This window comes from Boleophthalmus pectinirostris, unplaced genomic scaffold (assembly GCF_026225935.1).
Source record: "Boleophthalmus pectinirostris isolate CB_2022bp ecotype Guang Dong unplaced genomic scaffold, ASM2622593v1 HiC_scaffold_13, whole genome shotgun sequence".
Taxonomy (NCBI): Eukaryota; Metazoa; Chordata; class Actinopteri; order Gobiiformes; family Gobiidae; genus Boleophthalmus; species Boleophthalmus pectinirostris.
In genome coordinates, this window is record NW_026571036.1 from 23,388,878 (window position 1) to 23,406,262 (window position 17,385).

The 17,385-nt window shown below is 42.5% G+C and overlaps 1 protein-coding gene across 1 annotated transcript; it reads right to left on the reverse strand.

Moving 5' to 3' along the window:
* Positions 1-10,681: 10,681 nt before the first annotated feature.
* Positions 10,682-14,676, reverse strand: LOC110174700 (kelch-like protein 10). Its single transcript, XM_055149279.1, has 5 exons — positions 14,539-14,676; positions 13,432-13,915; positions 12,007-12,606; positions 11,242-11,391; positions 10,682-11,017 (listed from the first exon to the last, which is right to left on the reverse strand). Exons 1-5 carry the CDS (start codon positions 14,622-14,624, stop codon positions 10,682-10,684), a joined length of 1,656 nt encoding a protein of 551 aa, XP_055005254.1. The 5' UTR covers positions 14,625-14,676.
* Between the last annotated feature and the right edge of the window lie 2,709 nt (positions 14,677-17,385).

Here is a 17,385-nt window from a genome sequence, read left to right on the forward strand (position 1 = left end):
GGATCAGACTTGGACAAGGAGGGTGTGGCCACGATAAAACACAGAGCCTGATACACTCAGAGAATAGAGTTTAAAGCAGCTCTGCTTGTCCACGTCTCTCCATGACCGAGCACCAAAGTCCATCTGTGACATGTTAGTGCCACATGAACCATCTGCACTCTGAGGAGCTCAGGGACTGACCTCCTCCTGGTGCCCAGAGTCACGACTAAACACGAGGAGTCAGTTTCAGGTTCATGCAGCTAAAACCTGGAACAGTCTGAACATGTGAGACAGACTCTTCTGTGACTCTGTTTAAATCCAGACTCAAAACTGTTCTGTTTAGCTGCACCTGACTGAAAAGTTTTTTNAATAGCAGAAATTCGGTTCCGTAGAACAACAGGCGACCGCTCTTGGAGAGAAATCCCGTCAAGTGGAAGGTGCGGAGTCCTACTCCGTCTTATACAATATTAACTTAATAATCACAACATACCTTTTAAATCACAACATTAACTTAAATCACGTCGGAGGTCACCAAAAACTGTTAGGTATCCTCAAAAAACCATTCAGCGTGTTCTCTTAAAAATAACCACTGGAATCGTTCGATTAAAATCAAAAATAATTTATTCCCTATACAATACAATTCTAATACAGAGCTCTGGGTCAGATTGTTACCCCTGACCGCCTACAGCTACACAGGTCTTAAATCAGGCAAATCTGGACGCCTCTGAATACCTCAAATCAGATTTTATAGACATCCATATGAATATGCAAATAATATGTTGAACAGGTAATGCCTTGAATCTTCCTTGGAGTATCTCTGCATTCCTCTAGGTTTAGGGAGTTGACATCAGCCCAATGTAAATCACCAATTTGTTTAGTTTCGCACCAGGCAGACCCATCTCCACTGCTGCTGCTTTACAATGAAATTCCTTAAAAGGACACAGCCTATATCTGCAAAGGAGTACCTCAAAAGCAAACATGTTTCACATAGTGGTACCTTTAAACATACATAAGACTTCAGTGGTTAAACAACTCAATTTGTAATAGTCAAACAAATATATAAATTCAATGTTTAATATGCACATGTGATGCACTCAACAAACTTCACCACTTGGTACAGCCTTCAAAACTAAAAGAAGAAACTAATGTGAGCGCCTCATTGATGACAGCGCAGACCTGCAAATACAACGAGCTCATCGCTCTCTGGGTCCCGTGCCGAGTGCCGACGCTCCCCCCAGGTCCATCATCGTAAACTTTCTACACTTTCAAACTAAAGAGTCTGTCCTGAGAAACGCCTGGCAGAAGAAGGTTTTCGTGGGAGATAAGCCCCTCTCCTTTGACCATGATTACAGTGCGGCAGTGGTGCAGCAGCGTGGTGCTTATAAAGATGTGAACATGGAGTTTATGTCATCGCTATGGCAACGCTATCAAAAATATGACATGGGTGTCACTGAATTTTGGATCAGCATGACAAAATGGAATTTTGTGCAAAATTTCAGAAATTTTTGAACAACTATTTGGGAACAAATGATTTTCTCCCATATTAAATTTTGTTTCAATCTATAGGGGGCGCTAATGCGCCAAATTAATAATTTTCACATTAAGTAGCTTCAGGGCAGAGAGTTTAACAACTGTTTCAAATTTCACTGAAATCGAAGTTCGTTTGAGCAAATGGGAGCAATTTGTCTTGTCTTTGGTTTATGTCTCGAATCCCTGGTGTAATTATGACAAAAATAGAACATAGGCGCCTCAAAAACTTCACATTTCATTTTTATTATTATCACTGTGTTTTACTCACAGTCTGTTTGTCTTTCAATGATAAATGACTCACATCTAAATCCAAAATACAAACTGAAAATGCTGAAATCCGGAGTCCTTTTCCTCTTTAGACGTCCACAGATTGTAAAGAAATCGCTAGGCTCCAGTCAAATGAAGCTCATCGACGCCTGGCGGTTACAGGGGAGAATTCAGAGCTGCATTTTAGGAATCGATTTACAGACAAAACAGCAAAATGAAAAACCCGGGATCACGTAGAGCGGATTAATACGAACATTTTAAGAGCAGAACGATGAGGCTCGCAGCAGCAGTTACGGCCGACACACACTACAGGATTTGGAACCATTTTTAAACGTGCGACAGAAAGCGAACGCCACAGACACGAGGAGAATCTTACGAGACTTTAAATCCCCGATCGCAAAGACTGAAGCGGGATCTGTGTGCAGACCTTTGTGTCACCTGTTTCCTGTCTACAGTAAAACCACTCACTTTGAGACTCTTCAGTGTTCAAAGATCAGACTGTGCACTTCTAGTTCACATACAAAACAAAACTGGGGTTATTATTATTATTGTGTGAATTCAATTTGTATTTCTTTGTGTCAAACACCAGGACTTTTCTGAAAATGAACAGGTCAGACTTTACCCGCCCCTTTACCTGAGCAGTGAGGCCCCGCCCCTTTACCTGAGCAGTGAGGCCCCGCCCATTTACCTGAGCAGTGAGGCCCCGCCCCTTTACCTGAGTATTTTCTGAGTAACTTTCCTTGAATCAGCAAAAACAATGAAGTCGTGCAAATGTGTTGGGGACGTTTCAGCCGCTGCTTTCACAAACGCTCTGATGTCGGGCGGTTGTCCTGTCTCCTCCCTCTCACCAGGAGGTTGTGGGTTAGACTCCTGATCTCTCTGATCTAAGCCCCTCCCCTTCTGTCCCAGGTGAGATCGACTAGTTTTGTTAATTATAAAAAAACAACATTAAACGTTCAACATGTGAAAGCTTCCACAAGAGCAGACCACCTCTCTGTTGCCATGGTTTCCATCTAATATTAATACAGATGGAAAAGTACATCGTAATCACCGGGAAAATGATTTAGCTCCTCCCCTCTGGGACGATGACATCATCACATTCTAGAATCTAAAATAGTTTTGGAGCCTGAGAAGCTGTCGCCGTAGCAACGTGATGTTCTAATGCCGCCCTGGATCTCCATGGTGATAGAACTCTGCTTGATGACATCATCAGAGAAGCAAACCTTGAGTGACACAGTGAAATAAACACTCAAGTGAAAGAATACTTTTACTAATACTTTTACTACTGCTACTTCAAAGCAGCGCTCTGCTTTATGACATCATCAGTAAAGGACAAGCACAAAGCACAAAGCAACTTACTGTTTTGAAGAAGATTATAAGTATAACACGAAACAAACACTACAGACACAGAATACTGCCACTTCTACTGCGTGTACTACGTGTACTGCTACTAGAGCTACTACTGCACGTTTACACTAGAGCTTTTCTCTCTCTTTACTGCATATTTAAACAGAAAAAATGCCCTGGTGTTTTTTTAGAAAATCCTGACCTAAGGTCAAGCACCAGATCTTAGAGGCTGAGAACCAGGAACTGCACGAGAGGATCCGAAACTTAGAAAATATGAACAAAACCAGTTTTAGGCTGCAGAGCCTCGGGGACGTGTGCGCGCTCGCCCCGGACCAGGACCACGGATACTCGAGCCTGGAGGAGGAGCAGCTGGTGGCCAAAGCCCGGCTCCAGAGCGCCGCCTTGCTGCTGCCGGGCCTGGGGAGCGCCTGGGAGCCCGACGAGGAGACCGACGAGGAGATCGACGAGGAGATCGACGAGGAGCTGCCGCGTGAGACGGACAAACGGCTCCCGGCGCCCCACCGCGAGAACAAGACCATCGCGTTCATTATGGGGTGTCCGTGCAGCGACGACAGCGACGACAGCGACGACGACGACGACACGACGACAGCGACGACAGCGACGACAGCGACGACGACGAGGACGACGAGGACGACGAGGACGAGTTTGACTCTGAGACGGAGCAACTGTGGAGCTCTCTGTGCCAAAGCGACGACCCGTACAACCCCCGCAACTTCACCGCCAAACTGGGATCTGCCCCGAGACCCATCCCCAGACCGGGACCAGGACCGGGACCAGAGGAAGACCAGTCCAGCCCAGCGTCCTGCGCCTCCTCCCTGGCCTCGTCCGCGTCCTCCTCCTCCTGGGACGAGGCCAGCGACGCCAAGGAGCAGAACCTGAAGCTGCTCGACTCCTTCTGCTCGTCCGACCCGTACAGCCCGCTCAACTTCCAGGCCCCGATCAGGACTAAATCCGGACTGGGATCGGGACCGGGGACTGATCCGCTACCAGACCCGAAACCCGAGGAGCGCAGAGTCCGCACGATATCCGAGTGTTCCCAGAGCAGCTCCAGAACCACCGGCAAGAAGAAGGTGAGACTCAGACCGGGACCGGACCGGGACTGAGACCGGGACCGGACCGGGACTGAGACCGGGACCGGACCGGGACTGAGACCGGGACTGAGACCGGGACCGGACCGGGACTGAGACCGACTGGGACCCATATTTGTGTGTTGTTGCTGTTGTGTTGAGTCAGACTGAATTGGACTCATGAAAGTTATATTTGTTTATTTAAGTGTTATTTCTTCCCTAAACACACAGCCGCATATCGGCCGATATCTGCCCTAAACACACAGCCGCATATCGGCCGATATCTGGAGTCTTTAGGGTTGTAGTGTCTTTGTTTTATTTTTTAGTCTGACCAAATGTGTAGTTTAATCACTTGAGTTTATGAGACCAGACCAGAAGGAGGACCAGGACTAGACCAAGACCAGACCAAGACCAGGACCAGAAGGAGGACCAGGACTAGACCAAGACCAGACCAAGACCAGGACCAGGAGCAGGAGAAGGAGCAGAAAAGCTTGGCCAAAATGTAAAATTAGAAAATGACTTGAAGTAGAGAAACGACAAGTTCTCTGAAAACAAACGTTCTCCTGGTTCTGAGTTGGTTCTGTGTTGGTTCTGTTTGTTCCTGACCCGGTTCTGTTTGGTTCTGTTGGTTCTGTTTGTTCCTGACCCGGTTCCGTTTGGTTCTGTTGGTTCTGTGCAGGTGCGGTTCTGTCCGGACGTGCAGGTGTTCTGCGTGGGTTCCGAGGAGCGCCGAGGCGAGTGGGAGGAGTTCGCCCGGGACCGAGCGCGGTTCCTCAAACGCTGCCGGGACGTGGAGCGAGTCCTGAGCCCCTTCCTCCAATCAGAGCACAGGAGGCGGGTCTACCGGACCACGGGCCAATCAGAGCCCGAGGACCAATAAACCACGACAAACCACGATAAACCACAATAAACGACTCTGAACGGAGCAATGGAGCGATGGCTTTGTTTTTGTGACAAAAAGAAAAAAAAAAAACTGAACAAACTGAAAAACTTTTGAAAACGTTTCTCATCCAAAAACGTCTCCAGTATTTTGGACACGCCCCCCTACCGACACGGACACGCCCCCTACGTTTAGACACGTCCCCTACTGACACGGACACGCCCCCTACCGCAATAGATACGCCCCCTACCGACACAGTTGAGTTTTTGCAGTGTTTTTTTTTTATCCTATGCACACGCAGATTTCTGAAAGTTTGGTTTTCAGCCGCTGCTGCTGTCAAACTACGAGTCTAAAAGCGGCTTGAAGAGAAAAAGTGAGAAAAAAGAGAAAACACGGCTCCCAATAAAAAACATGCTCCTGTTGTTCGCTTCAAAGAGCCGGATCTAAGAGCCGCTTCGATCACGACCGACCCATAACTCCTAGAGAGTAAAGAAACTAGTGCTATTAGCCTTTAGCCGTAAAAACATGCGCACTGCGGTAATTAATTATATGTGTAAATGTGGATCATTCACACGTCTATTCACAGCTCATTTACATCAATGCAGCTCCAGTAACAAATATACGAACAATATAAATATAATCACTTTACAACAGACCAATAGAAAACAGACTGTTTATGTGACACAGATCAACAAGAACAAATGACCAAAACTAACTTCAGAGTCGACATATTTCAACACTCAGCCTCACACAGGCTCCTCCCACATCACGTCTGAACTAACACACACACACACACACACACACACAGGCTCCTCCCACATCACGTCTGAACTACACACACACACACACACACACACACACACACAGGCTCCTCCCACATCACAAGTCTGAACTAATAAATGTCCTTTTAATCCAAACTCAAACTGATTGTCCGTAAAAAGAAAATAATCTCAGTGTTGCGCACGGCTGCGGGTGTAAACAAACACACATGACTCTGTGGTGTGTTCAGGGACAGTACGACACACACAGACAAATGACACCGCAGATAAATCCTGACGTGGAGCCACATATTTGGACATTTATCTGTCTGTAAATTGGATTAAATAAACAGAATGGAGAGAGTCTAAGATTTATAACGAGGTGTAACATGCCCACGGGAAATATCGGTCCATATCAGCAAACATATCGGCCGATATGTCTCCAGGTGCCCATATCGGCCAATAATATCGGCCAGCCGATATATATCGGGCGGGCTCTAGTGGTAATACAGGAAGTGCTCCATTTGGATCATTTCAGACCTGGTATTGCCATTGTCTACTGAATAAAAGGTCAAATGTAGCGGTTCACTTGAAAACTATCGCTAGATCACAAAATGGAACAGAGCATTTTGAGCTTTGGAGATGTAGACAGACTAATAATAAATAGTTACTCAAACACGTGAATGAAACAAAACACAACTCCAGGTCTGTTTTTGATTGAGGTGACGACATTTGGCTTAAAGGGAGAGGTCAGTATCCAGGCTGGCGCAACCTAGTGCCTCTGCTCAGTTTCATTTCTCTCCAGCGACTAGGTCAAAACTTGGAAAACACTAGACGCTTTACAAAAACCCCGGAAGCTGTAGACCTCACACAGACCAATCAGTGAAGAGACAGACATTCTGTGTTGGCAACGATTCCCGAGATCGAGGATTTAAAGCCGGAACAAAGAGAATGTTTGGTGAATTTTATCAAGGGGAAAGACGTTATTGTTCTTCTTCCTACGGGATTTGGTGCATTACAAACGTCACGACTAAAAAGCATCGACTGGTTAAATAAAAACCGTCGAGCAAACGAATCCTAACGCTACGAGGTCAGACGGCTTATGAATCAGACTAATAGTTTGGATCTTTTGACATGAAGTAAGTAAAGTAGTCCGGCAAGTTTACTGGGGTCTTCTTCTGTGTTCAAAAGAGTGACCGTCACCTGCTTGTTTCTATGGAGATGTCATTGCTCTGCCTGGAATGTTCCACAGTGTGACATTAAACCTCTCTACCTAGAGTAGCTCCATTATGGAAAAAATCATTATCACGATTATTTTGGTATTTATGAAATCACGATTAGTCAAACTATTATTTTTAGTTACATGATTTATTCATTGACATTTATTCAGCAATTCTCTCTAAAAAAAAAACAAAACAAAAAAACTTTGTTATTGATAATTTACGCAAAATGTTCAAATTGAAAATAAATATAGGCTACAAATATGAACCTTTTGTTCAGTTCAGTTTGTTCAGTTTGAACCTTGTTCAGTGTTGCGATGTATAAATGATTGGGAACAGTGAGGAGCATGCCGTGGCGCACGGATTACGCATTGCCGAAAGGAGAACAGGTGAATACATGAGATGGAACGAATTATTGCAGTTGTTTAATAAATTTAGTGTCATAGCTGTATCCGAAACCTGGATGGATAATGACAAACTTGCTGGGGTGCAAATGGCAGGATATGATTTATTTACAGTAAACAGGAAAGATAAAAAAGGTGGGGGTGTTGCTCTGTATGTGGACTCAGCCCTAACTTGTAAACTTTTTGAAAGCAAATCAATAACTGTGGAAAATATACTAGAATGTGTCACTATTGAGATCGAATATAAAAAATCCAGAAATGTGCAAGTCACATGTATATACAGAACCCCAGGATCCCCCATAGATAAATTTAATGAAAAAATGCATGATTGGCTCAACACAAATGGGTCCAAAGGAAAAGAACAAATTATATGTGGGGATTTTAATATTAATCTTATGAATGCTTCTGCCCACGAGAAAACAGCAGACTTCATAAACATGATGTACTGTAATATGCTCATCCCAGTCATAGATAAACCAAGTAGGATTACCACTGACACTACTACACTGATAGATAATATATTCTCCAGTAAAACTGAAGCTAAAACAATTGGAGGACTCCTGATTAGTGACATAAGTGATCACCTTCCAGTTTTTGCAGTTTTTCAGAACTGTAATGAACTGAATTATGATTCCAAATCAAAATCATACAAATTCATAAGACGATTAACACCCCAGTCTTTAAATAATTTTAAGGAGGACTTAAACAAACTTAGCTGGAATGATGTGTACAATCAGACTGATCCCAATGATGCCTATGAAACCTTCTTGTGTAAATATATCAAACTATATGAAAAAAACTGCCCATTGCAAAAAGTAAATGAAAATCAAAACTGTGTTAAAAAGCCTTGGATAACGAACGGACTAGAAAATGCATGCAAGAAAAAAAAAATACTATATAAAAGATTTATCCAACTCAGAACAAAGAAATCTGAAATTAAATATAAAAAGTATAAAAATAAATTGATAAGCATCCTGAGAAGTTGTAAAAAGAACTACTTTCACAAATTACTTCAAGAGCAAAGGGAAAATATAAAGGGAACATGGAAAGTGATAAACAGTATTATGGAAATAAGAGACAAAAAACATGAATCCCAAACCACTTTACACATAATAATACCAGACTCGAAACTATAAAAGAGACTGTAGATGGGTTCAATCACTATTTTGTTAATGTGGGTAATAACTTGGCAAAATCTATAGAAATGCACAGGAACTCTCTTCCATGTAACACAGTCTGTAGAAACCCAAACTCCTTCTATATGAATCCTACAAATGAAAATGAGATAGTTAAAATAGTAAAACAATTCAAACCAAAAACATCCAGAGATGCAGCTGGCCTAGACATGAACCTAATCAAGAAAACAATAGAGCTCATAGCAGATCCACTGACACATATATGTAATCAGTCATTTAAAATGGGCACATTTCCAGATAAAATGAAAATAGCAAGAGTGTTTCCAGGATACAAAAATGGGGAAAAAAAAATATTTTTAAACTATAGACCAATTTCAATACTCTCTCAATTCTCAAAAATAATAGAAAACATATTTGTTCATCGATTAGATAAATTCATAGAAAAATATGAGGTCTTAAGTGACCATCAATATGGATTCAGGAAAAATCGTTCCACCTCAATGGCTGTTATGGAATTGTTAGAAAATTTATCTACAGCAATTGATTCAAAGAAATACAGTGTGGGTATCTTTATTGACCTTAAGAAGGCTTTTGATACCCTCGATCATAATATATTATTGCAAAAATTAGAAAGATATGGACTGCGAGGACCTGTGCATGCCTGGCTACAAAGCTGTCTACAAAACCAATACCAGTATGTTGAAATAAATAATAAAAAATCTGTATTGTTGAAAGTAAATTGTGGAATTCCACAGGGCTCGACGCTTGGGCCAAAACTATTTATTATGTATATAAATGATTTATGTTCGGCATCAAAAATGTTCAATGATGTGCTCTTCGCAGATGATACCAGCCTCTACTGCTCAGGTGAAGACCAAAGGCAGCTTTTTCAAATGGTGAAGAGGGAGCTGCAGAAAATAAAAGTCTGGTTTGATGTTAATAAATTATCGCTAAACATAGAAAAAACTAAATTTATGGTATTTGCAAAGCGAAAAGTACAAAATCATGTACAAAAAATGCTCAATAATACACCACTAGAAAGAGTCTTTTTTCTGCATTTCAGACAATGGGTTATACATGAGTTATAATGGGTTATACATGAGTTATAATGGGTTATACATGAGTTATAATGGGTTATACATGTGTTATAATGGGTTATAATTAGCAAATCCACCCACGTCACGGTGATGTTAAACTTACCGGTAAATACTGTAAACATACCAAGGTGTTGCCTGTAAACACCAACATTAATTGATGCTGGAAGCTGCATTAAACTGTAATGTGGAACATTTCATTAGCTGTGACGTCGTAACCAGGACAGTTTGGTGTTTGGTGTAAACTGGGACATTTCAGCGTCCCGAGGAACTGTTGGTGGCATTTCATGCGAGAAATGCAGCTGAAGTGAAGACTGACTGATGCTCGCTGTGGCTGTAGCCGTGAATGTTTTAATCTAAACATACAGAGAACCTGATATTTGTTAATTAGCCCTGGGAGAACGTTACGTCTGATGTTGCCAACTGGCTCCACTATGTTATGTAACATATAGGTGCAATTTCCCGTTCAAAGGAGGTGTTTCTACACAATATTACACAGCAGCGTTCGGTTCCCGAATTCAAGACATTTTTACAATAGATTTTAATTAACCCACTTGTTGTTCTGTTGTAGCTTCTTGTGTCATTCCTCTGTTTTTACTCTGCTACAAACTTGAGCTGCGCAGTCTTGATCTTGATCGATGTTTCTTCTGCTCGATGAATAATGTCTGTGAAGTGATGACGTATTTTTGACAGTAAAATTCCGTCTGTGAATTTGTTTTCGTACTGATGAAAGTGTAATCGTAAATTTTCATTTCGTGATTGTAATTCTTGATGTTGTAACTTTTCAATTCGTATTCTGATGGATAAAATACACACAATATATTTTATGTACGACTGGACTCATTTAAGAGTTTACAAATATTTATTTTATGCGCAACTACAGCCAAATATCCACGGATTTTCCAAATACGCACGGATTTCAATTTTACGCGCATGAATATTTTTGACAGCTTTCTTACTCCATAGTTTAGGGTGTGTTTAAGTGGCTACGTCGAGCAGAGGAAGAGCGTGTCTGGGGAAGGTGTAGTCGGACATGTTGGGAAGGTCGGAGATGACGCAGCAGTTTAAGGCGCTCCTGAAGACGTCCATGCCACAGACCTCGCTCCAGCTGTCCACTAGGGGGTCGTACGCCTCCGCACGGAAGGTGGTGGAGAAACCGTCGTATCCGCCCACAGCGAAGATCCGGTTATTTAAGACGGCGATGCCAAAGTTACTGCGTGTGGTGTTCATGGACGCCACCTCCCTCCAGGAGTCGGAGCGTGGACTGTAGACTTCCACGCTGCGGAGGCGTTCAGTCCCATCAAAACCCCCGACCTACACACAGAGCCCACATGTTAGAACAAGAGAATAATGTCATGTCATTCCAAACAATCTTAGAGTGGGTCTAGGAAAATATAAAAAGGTACAAGATTTAAAGGAATCGTGAGCTTCACATGAGGCCTGGTCTGTCCATAAACTGAGATGAGACACACTTGGACGTGTCTCTGTCTGCAGCTGAAGGCTCTGGGGCTCAGTTGTGTTTGTAGTTCTGCACTTACCACATAGATGCTGTTGTCGTAGGCGGTGACACTGACCCCGCTGCGTCTGGTCGTCATGGGAGCGATAAAGCTCCACTGGTTTGTTTCGGGGCTGTAGCACTCGGCCGTCTGCAGACACTGAGAGCCGTCGAAGCCTCCACATATGTAGATCTGCACAACACACAAAGGTTAAAGGTTATAAATAAATGAAATAAATGAATAAATGAAACTTTTTTTATTAAATGTATTTTCTGTATCACTGTAATTAAGTGTAATAACTACACCTAATGAACCAACAGTTTATTAAGAATGATTGGGGCTTTGTAGCTCCTTGAGGGGTTAGAGTGTCATTAAAGTCTCTGTACCTGATTTATTCCGTCTTAAAAACAAAACTAGTTTGTTTTAAACCGTTTGCTCCAAAGTTTTTCCTCACTCACCTTCTGTGATCAGAGCGTCCTCATTATTCACAATAGTGAGTTTATAAACACTTGTCACAACTTTCAGACGTCAAAACAGAGTTTGGCTGTGACGGTTAAACTAACGACCACTAGCATGCTAATCTGGACTTCCTGATTATCGGTCAATAAAAACGCTTTATAATTAGATTCAGGCAGTACACAGTGGACTTATTTTCCCCTCGAGAGCTGCTTCTACAATATCTGTGTCCTGGAGCAGGACACGTGTTCCTCAGAAGTTTGTTTTTTGTTCTTTATGAATGAAGTGTGTTTCATTAAAACCATTCAAAGAAGAGTTAACGATTGTTCTCATATTTCTCTGTGCACGTACCTTTCCGTTCAGAGCGGCACATTTGGCGTCGCTCCTCTGCTCGTTCATGGGGGTGATCAGGGACCAGCAGCGGGTCTGGGGGTCAAACACTTCGGCCGTGTTGAGCCTCGTGTTCCCGTCGAAGCCGCCCATGGCATAAATGAGGCCGTTCAGCGCCGCCACGCTCACGTAGCAGCGTCTGTGATCCATGGGGGCCATCTCGTGCCAGGTGTTGGTCGCCAGGTCCAGACGACTCACGCTGTTAAAATACTCCGGTCCGTCATATCCTCCGACACAATAGAGCGAGCCGTCGAGGAACACACAGCCGTGGTACGCTCTGGGCCTCTCGGAGTTCATGATGTGAACCCAGCGATCGACCTTGTAGTCGTACGCTTCGATTTCATTGATGGGATTGCCACTGCTCATGCCTCCGACGGCCAAGAGGACGGCTTCAGGGAGTCGGGGGCGGTGCAGGCGGTGCAGGGCGCCAGGGTTGATGATAAGTTCAGAGATGGTGTCCAAGGCGTTTGCCATTATGGATGAACAGGAGATGTTGTTCACCAGGGGGTTATTGAGAATGTTGTCATGTATGAAGTTGCACGAAATCTCAACGAAACGGACCTGAAAGACACAAAAGAGCAACGTTTAGGACACAGTACAGTAGAGTTTGTACTTTCATTTGAGATTAAAGCGGCTGTTTGATTCTATGGGGGATTCACTTTTAACACAGAACATATTTAGATCTCCATGTCGCCTTTTATCACAACACAATCAGAGTTCATCCCACTAATGAAACTACTGCACATCACATCAGGTTTGTGAAGTCGTAGGGTGTTGTTTTGTGTCCCGCTTTTGTGTATTTATGAAACTCTCTGGGATGTGAGAGCTGTGAAAAGTGTTTAAAAACTCGTTGTGGTGAATAATTTGGGCTCAGAATGCGAAAGGTAAGTTAAGAATAACTTTGACTCACTGTAAACTAGTTCTGTTTTTCACGTCTGGAAAACCGTGGAAATCAAACACAGTGCTAAATATTTGTAACTACTGTGGTTTAGTCTCATTTTCGATCTATAATCCTCGTATAATCTTTGTTTAAAACCGGTGAGACTCAGAAACACAAATATTATCTTGGTGTGAAAAGTTTAAAGAAGGAGGATGATGTAAAATCTACTTTTGGAGCTTTCTACCATGTTATAACTTTATTCCCTCATCAAAAACCTGCCTGAAGAAGTTTTAGAGTCATCCACGCATGTTTCAGTCATTTAGCGATCTCTCTCGGGCTACACTCAGAGCGTCAAAAACAAAAGTGAAGGTTATAAAACATGTGGATATGTTGTTTTGGGTGATTATAGCCTTTTTAAAACAATAAAAGTTGACGTGGTGATGTAAATATGTGATGTGTGAACAGTGAAAACCCCACAGAAGTAAAATACACGACTGGTAACTCACCTTTGACAGCAGTTGTGGAAAATGCTCTCTGCGTTCCTGGACGTTGTGGTTGGTCCAGTGCACAATAGCCTTAAAAACCACCGTCTCGTCTTTGACGTGGAGTTCGTCTCTTTCTATAAACCCACTCAGCTCTTCTCCAGTGAGATCCTGATACTCCTCACAGTCCATCACCTCCTCAAACTTCCTCAGGATGAACCTCCGGGCCAAATCCCGAGTTTTGCTGGACAGCACGACATCCGAGAACTTCCAGATGCCGATGCAGTTTTCCGGGCTCATGTTCTCCTCCATGAACTGGAAGCAGAGCAGGACGAGCTGGTCCAGCAGCAGCATGTCAGCAGCCAACAGAAGGTCCTGGACTGTCTCCGCGCGCAGGACAATGGATTTGGTGTAGATCCACTCGAGCACCAGGGACATGGTCTCAGGAGAGATTCCACCGACTCTGAAGTCTTTATCGTTGTGATGGTCCCAGCGTTCAAACATGGCTCTAAAAAACAAAAACACACTTCAGTCAGATGTCGGAGCAGAAGCAAAAGTGTCTCCAGATGTGACTTTGGATCTTTGAGATTTGATTCACAACACTTCAGTTGTTTCTCCTGGATTTATGTGGATTTGAAAAATAATAAATTTGAGAACAAGTATTTGTAGACAGATGTTTGAGAACCATTTTTAAAGACAAGTGTTTGAGGGTCATGTATTTGAGGACAGATATTTGAGGACAGGTTTTCTAAAAGTGTTTTGGCAGAAGTGAGTTGTGAAGAGACATGACAGGTGAGACGTGTGGACAGAGACTGTGCTCAGAGGTTTTAGACTTGTCCTCTGTGACGGTCGAGGTCAGAGGTTTTAGACTTGTCCTCTGTGACGGTCGAGGTCAGAGGACACAGGACAGTGGACAGGGCTCGTCTGATCGTGATGTTCTGGCTGATCGTGTGTGTTTGGACGTTTGCAGTGAAAGTCTCGTGTCTCTTGTGTCTCTGCGGCCTCAGCTCCTGCACATTTCATTCGTCCGTCCATAACGTCAGATGGAAGTGTCCATTTATAAAGACGCTCTAAAATTCTCTTTTGTTCTGGTGAATCCTGACCGCACATCGTTTTGTTCCTGTCAATTACCTAAAAAACTGGCTGGAGTCAATGAGGATCAGTTTGTGCACGAGAAATGTTTGGTGTTGTACGAGGAGCACAGCGTCGCAGAACATTTGTCTGTCCCTCAGCTCGTTAAACACACTTTTGTGTTTGTGACGGTCGCTCTGGACGCTCTGGACGCTCTGTGGACGCTGCTCTCGTTCTGCTCACTCATCTTCAGGCCTGTGGCTCTGACTGGAGACTGGAGTGTGCTGTGACCCTTTACACACTTTTCCACGGAACCTCACAAAGAACTCCCACTGCGTTACCATGACAACAGAGAGGTTCCAAAGCGCTTTCACATGATCACATTTGCATATGATTACATAACAACAACAAGATTAAAATGGATAATACTGCATGAATGATGTACATCAGGAGAGTCAAACATTCACAGAGGCCAAAATTAAAAACTGGAGGGCCCCGGTCAAGCAGAAGTAAACAGCAAGGCCAAAAATTCAAGTTAATGCATCTGATATAAAAATGTATTCAACAGATACATATGTACTCTCGTTTATAAAACTGTTTATCTTTTTTCTGTACCATTTTTGGTTCTAAAGTTCCATACGTTTTAAACAGACCATGTACGAAACATGGAACAAAAATTATTTCCCAAATTTCAAAGACCTGCAAATCATGTAAATAAATGGATGTATTTCATCATATCTTGTGTTATTCCATCTTTGAACTGTTGATGAAGGTACATGATTTAAAAATATATATATATATATTTAAAATTATAAAAATGTTCTTGGAAGGACTGACGTATTTTATAGAAATAGTTTCCTTTCATTTTGAAGTAATATTAAAGTATTTGGAAGAAAAAAGCGACAAATTATGTAAAATCCTGCACCTTCTACTTGTTTGCACAATTTTCCCTCCGTTACTTTCCCTCCGTTACCATGACTTTCTTAATAAAAAATCTCAATGAGTCAAAAAGACAGAGGTTTTTCAACCTAATCTTGTACCATATGGTAGAAAACTATATGAAGCAAATATTCAAACCAGTTTGTTAAGGATATGGAAGTGAGAACCAAGAGTTATCACTGTTTGGATTTATTGCCCAAAAAGTGCTGCATATTTCATTCCCTCCGTTACCGATATGAGTTTTTAAAAATTTTTGTCAACAACTTGAAAGAATCTCACAGGTTTAACTTGACCCTGTTGGAGTGTAACTCTTTCCTACATTCTGATACTTTACTTATTTCAATAGTCCCTCTAGTTTCTGAATAAGAGACATTTGAATGTCAAAAATCTGCCCCTGTTTCCCTCTGTTACCACTTGACCGGACCCACTGTAAAAGAGAGAAGCACATTATGGACTGAGATGGAGCAAACATCATTGGGACAGAGGAAAAGAAACATCGTTGCTGGATTAAAGAGGCAATCGAAATACGGAAACTTCAGTCATGGGCGCCTCACAAAGATGCAATCAGTTTTTCTTTTATCAACATTTTTGGAAATCAACCCAACTTTAGAATTTTTTTGGGTAATTTTTCCTGATTGTGCAAAAGGAAGTGAAAAGTGAAAATGTTTATGAACTTGATTAAAAAGCATTGAAACTCTAAGCTTTGTGTGTGCCAAAATTGCGATTGCACATGAGGTAATTTAATAGCTGGCAGTTCACATGTGAACTCTAACTGTTTGTTGCATTGGGTCGGTGCCTGTGCAACATTGTCTTATGTGCAAATGAGCAAATGTTCTAAGTGCTCCGAGTTATTAAAGTGCAATGTAAAAAGGATAAAGTGCAAAGTGGATTAAAGTGCCTGTGTGAATGATCCTCTCATGAATCACCAATGGGCTGTTTGTGACAGTTACACAGAAACTGACTCTTGTATTTCTCTGGTTGAAAAACATGGTCCGTTTACTTCCCCGTCTTTTACTCATGAAATATAACTCAGTATTTTGGATGCTTATTATTTATTGAGACTCCCCCAGGCCTGGTTTGCTCTGGGGGTTAGTATGAGTAGAAAGCTGTCATAAATATTTGCGTCGCGCATGCATAAATAAAATATTTTGTAAACTCTTAAATGAGTAGTCGTACATAAAATATATTGTGTGTATTTTATCCATCAGAATACGAATGAAAAGTTACGACATCAAGAATTACAATCACGAATGAAAATTTACGATTACACTTTCATCAGTACGAAAACAAATTCACGACGGAATTTACTGTCAAAAATACGTCATCACTTCACAACATTATTCATTGAGCAGAAGAAACATCGATCAAGATCAAGACTGCGCAGCTCAGTGTAGCAGAGAAAACAGAGAATAGCACAAGAAGCTAAACATCGACCAAAGTGGGTAATTAGGTTAGGGTTAGGGTTGGGTTAGGAATAAGTAGAGCCCGTCCCCGCCGGGAACGGTGATGCACGGCTCCAACTCGGACGTCAGCCCGACGCCCCCCGCTAGTTGAACGCTGCGGACCCCGCCCACGGGAACGCAGCCGAGACCGTCTGGAGCGACGAGGGTCCACCAGACATGCTTGGTCAGATCAATAAAGATTTTTTTGGTTTTGTTTTTTATATTTTTTTTGGTCTTTAAAATTTTTAAAGGAACTATGTGCAATTTACAATAAACTATGTACAAATAAACAAAACATAAACAAAAGGAACAAAAATGATCAAAATGAAATGAAAGGAGTGCCTCCAGAGTAACGTTTCGGGTGGTTATCCACCCTTCATCAGACTTGAGGCACTCTGGGTCTGTGTCTGATAGAGGAGAGTTGTTGCTCCTCGGAGTTCAGCTCAGAATGAGAGCAATGTGGTGTAAGACGAGAGGAGGAGAGGGAGGGGGGAGGGGGGGAGACACGCCCTTCGCACTCCGCCGC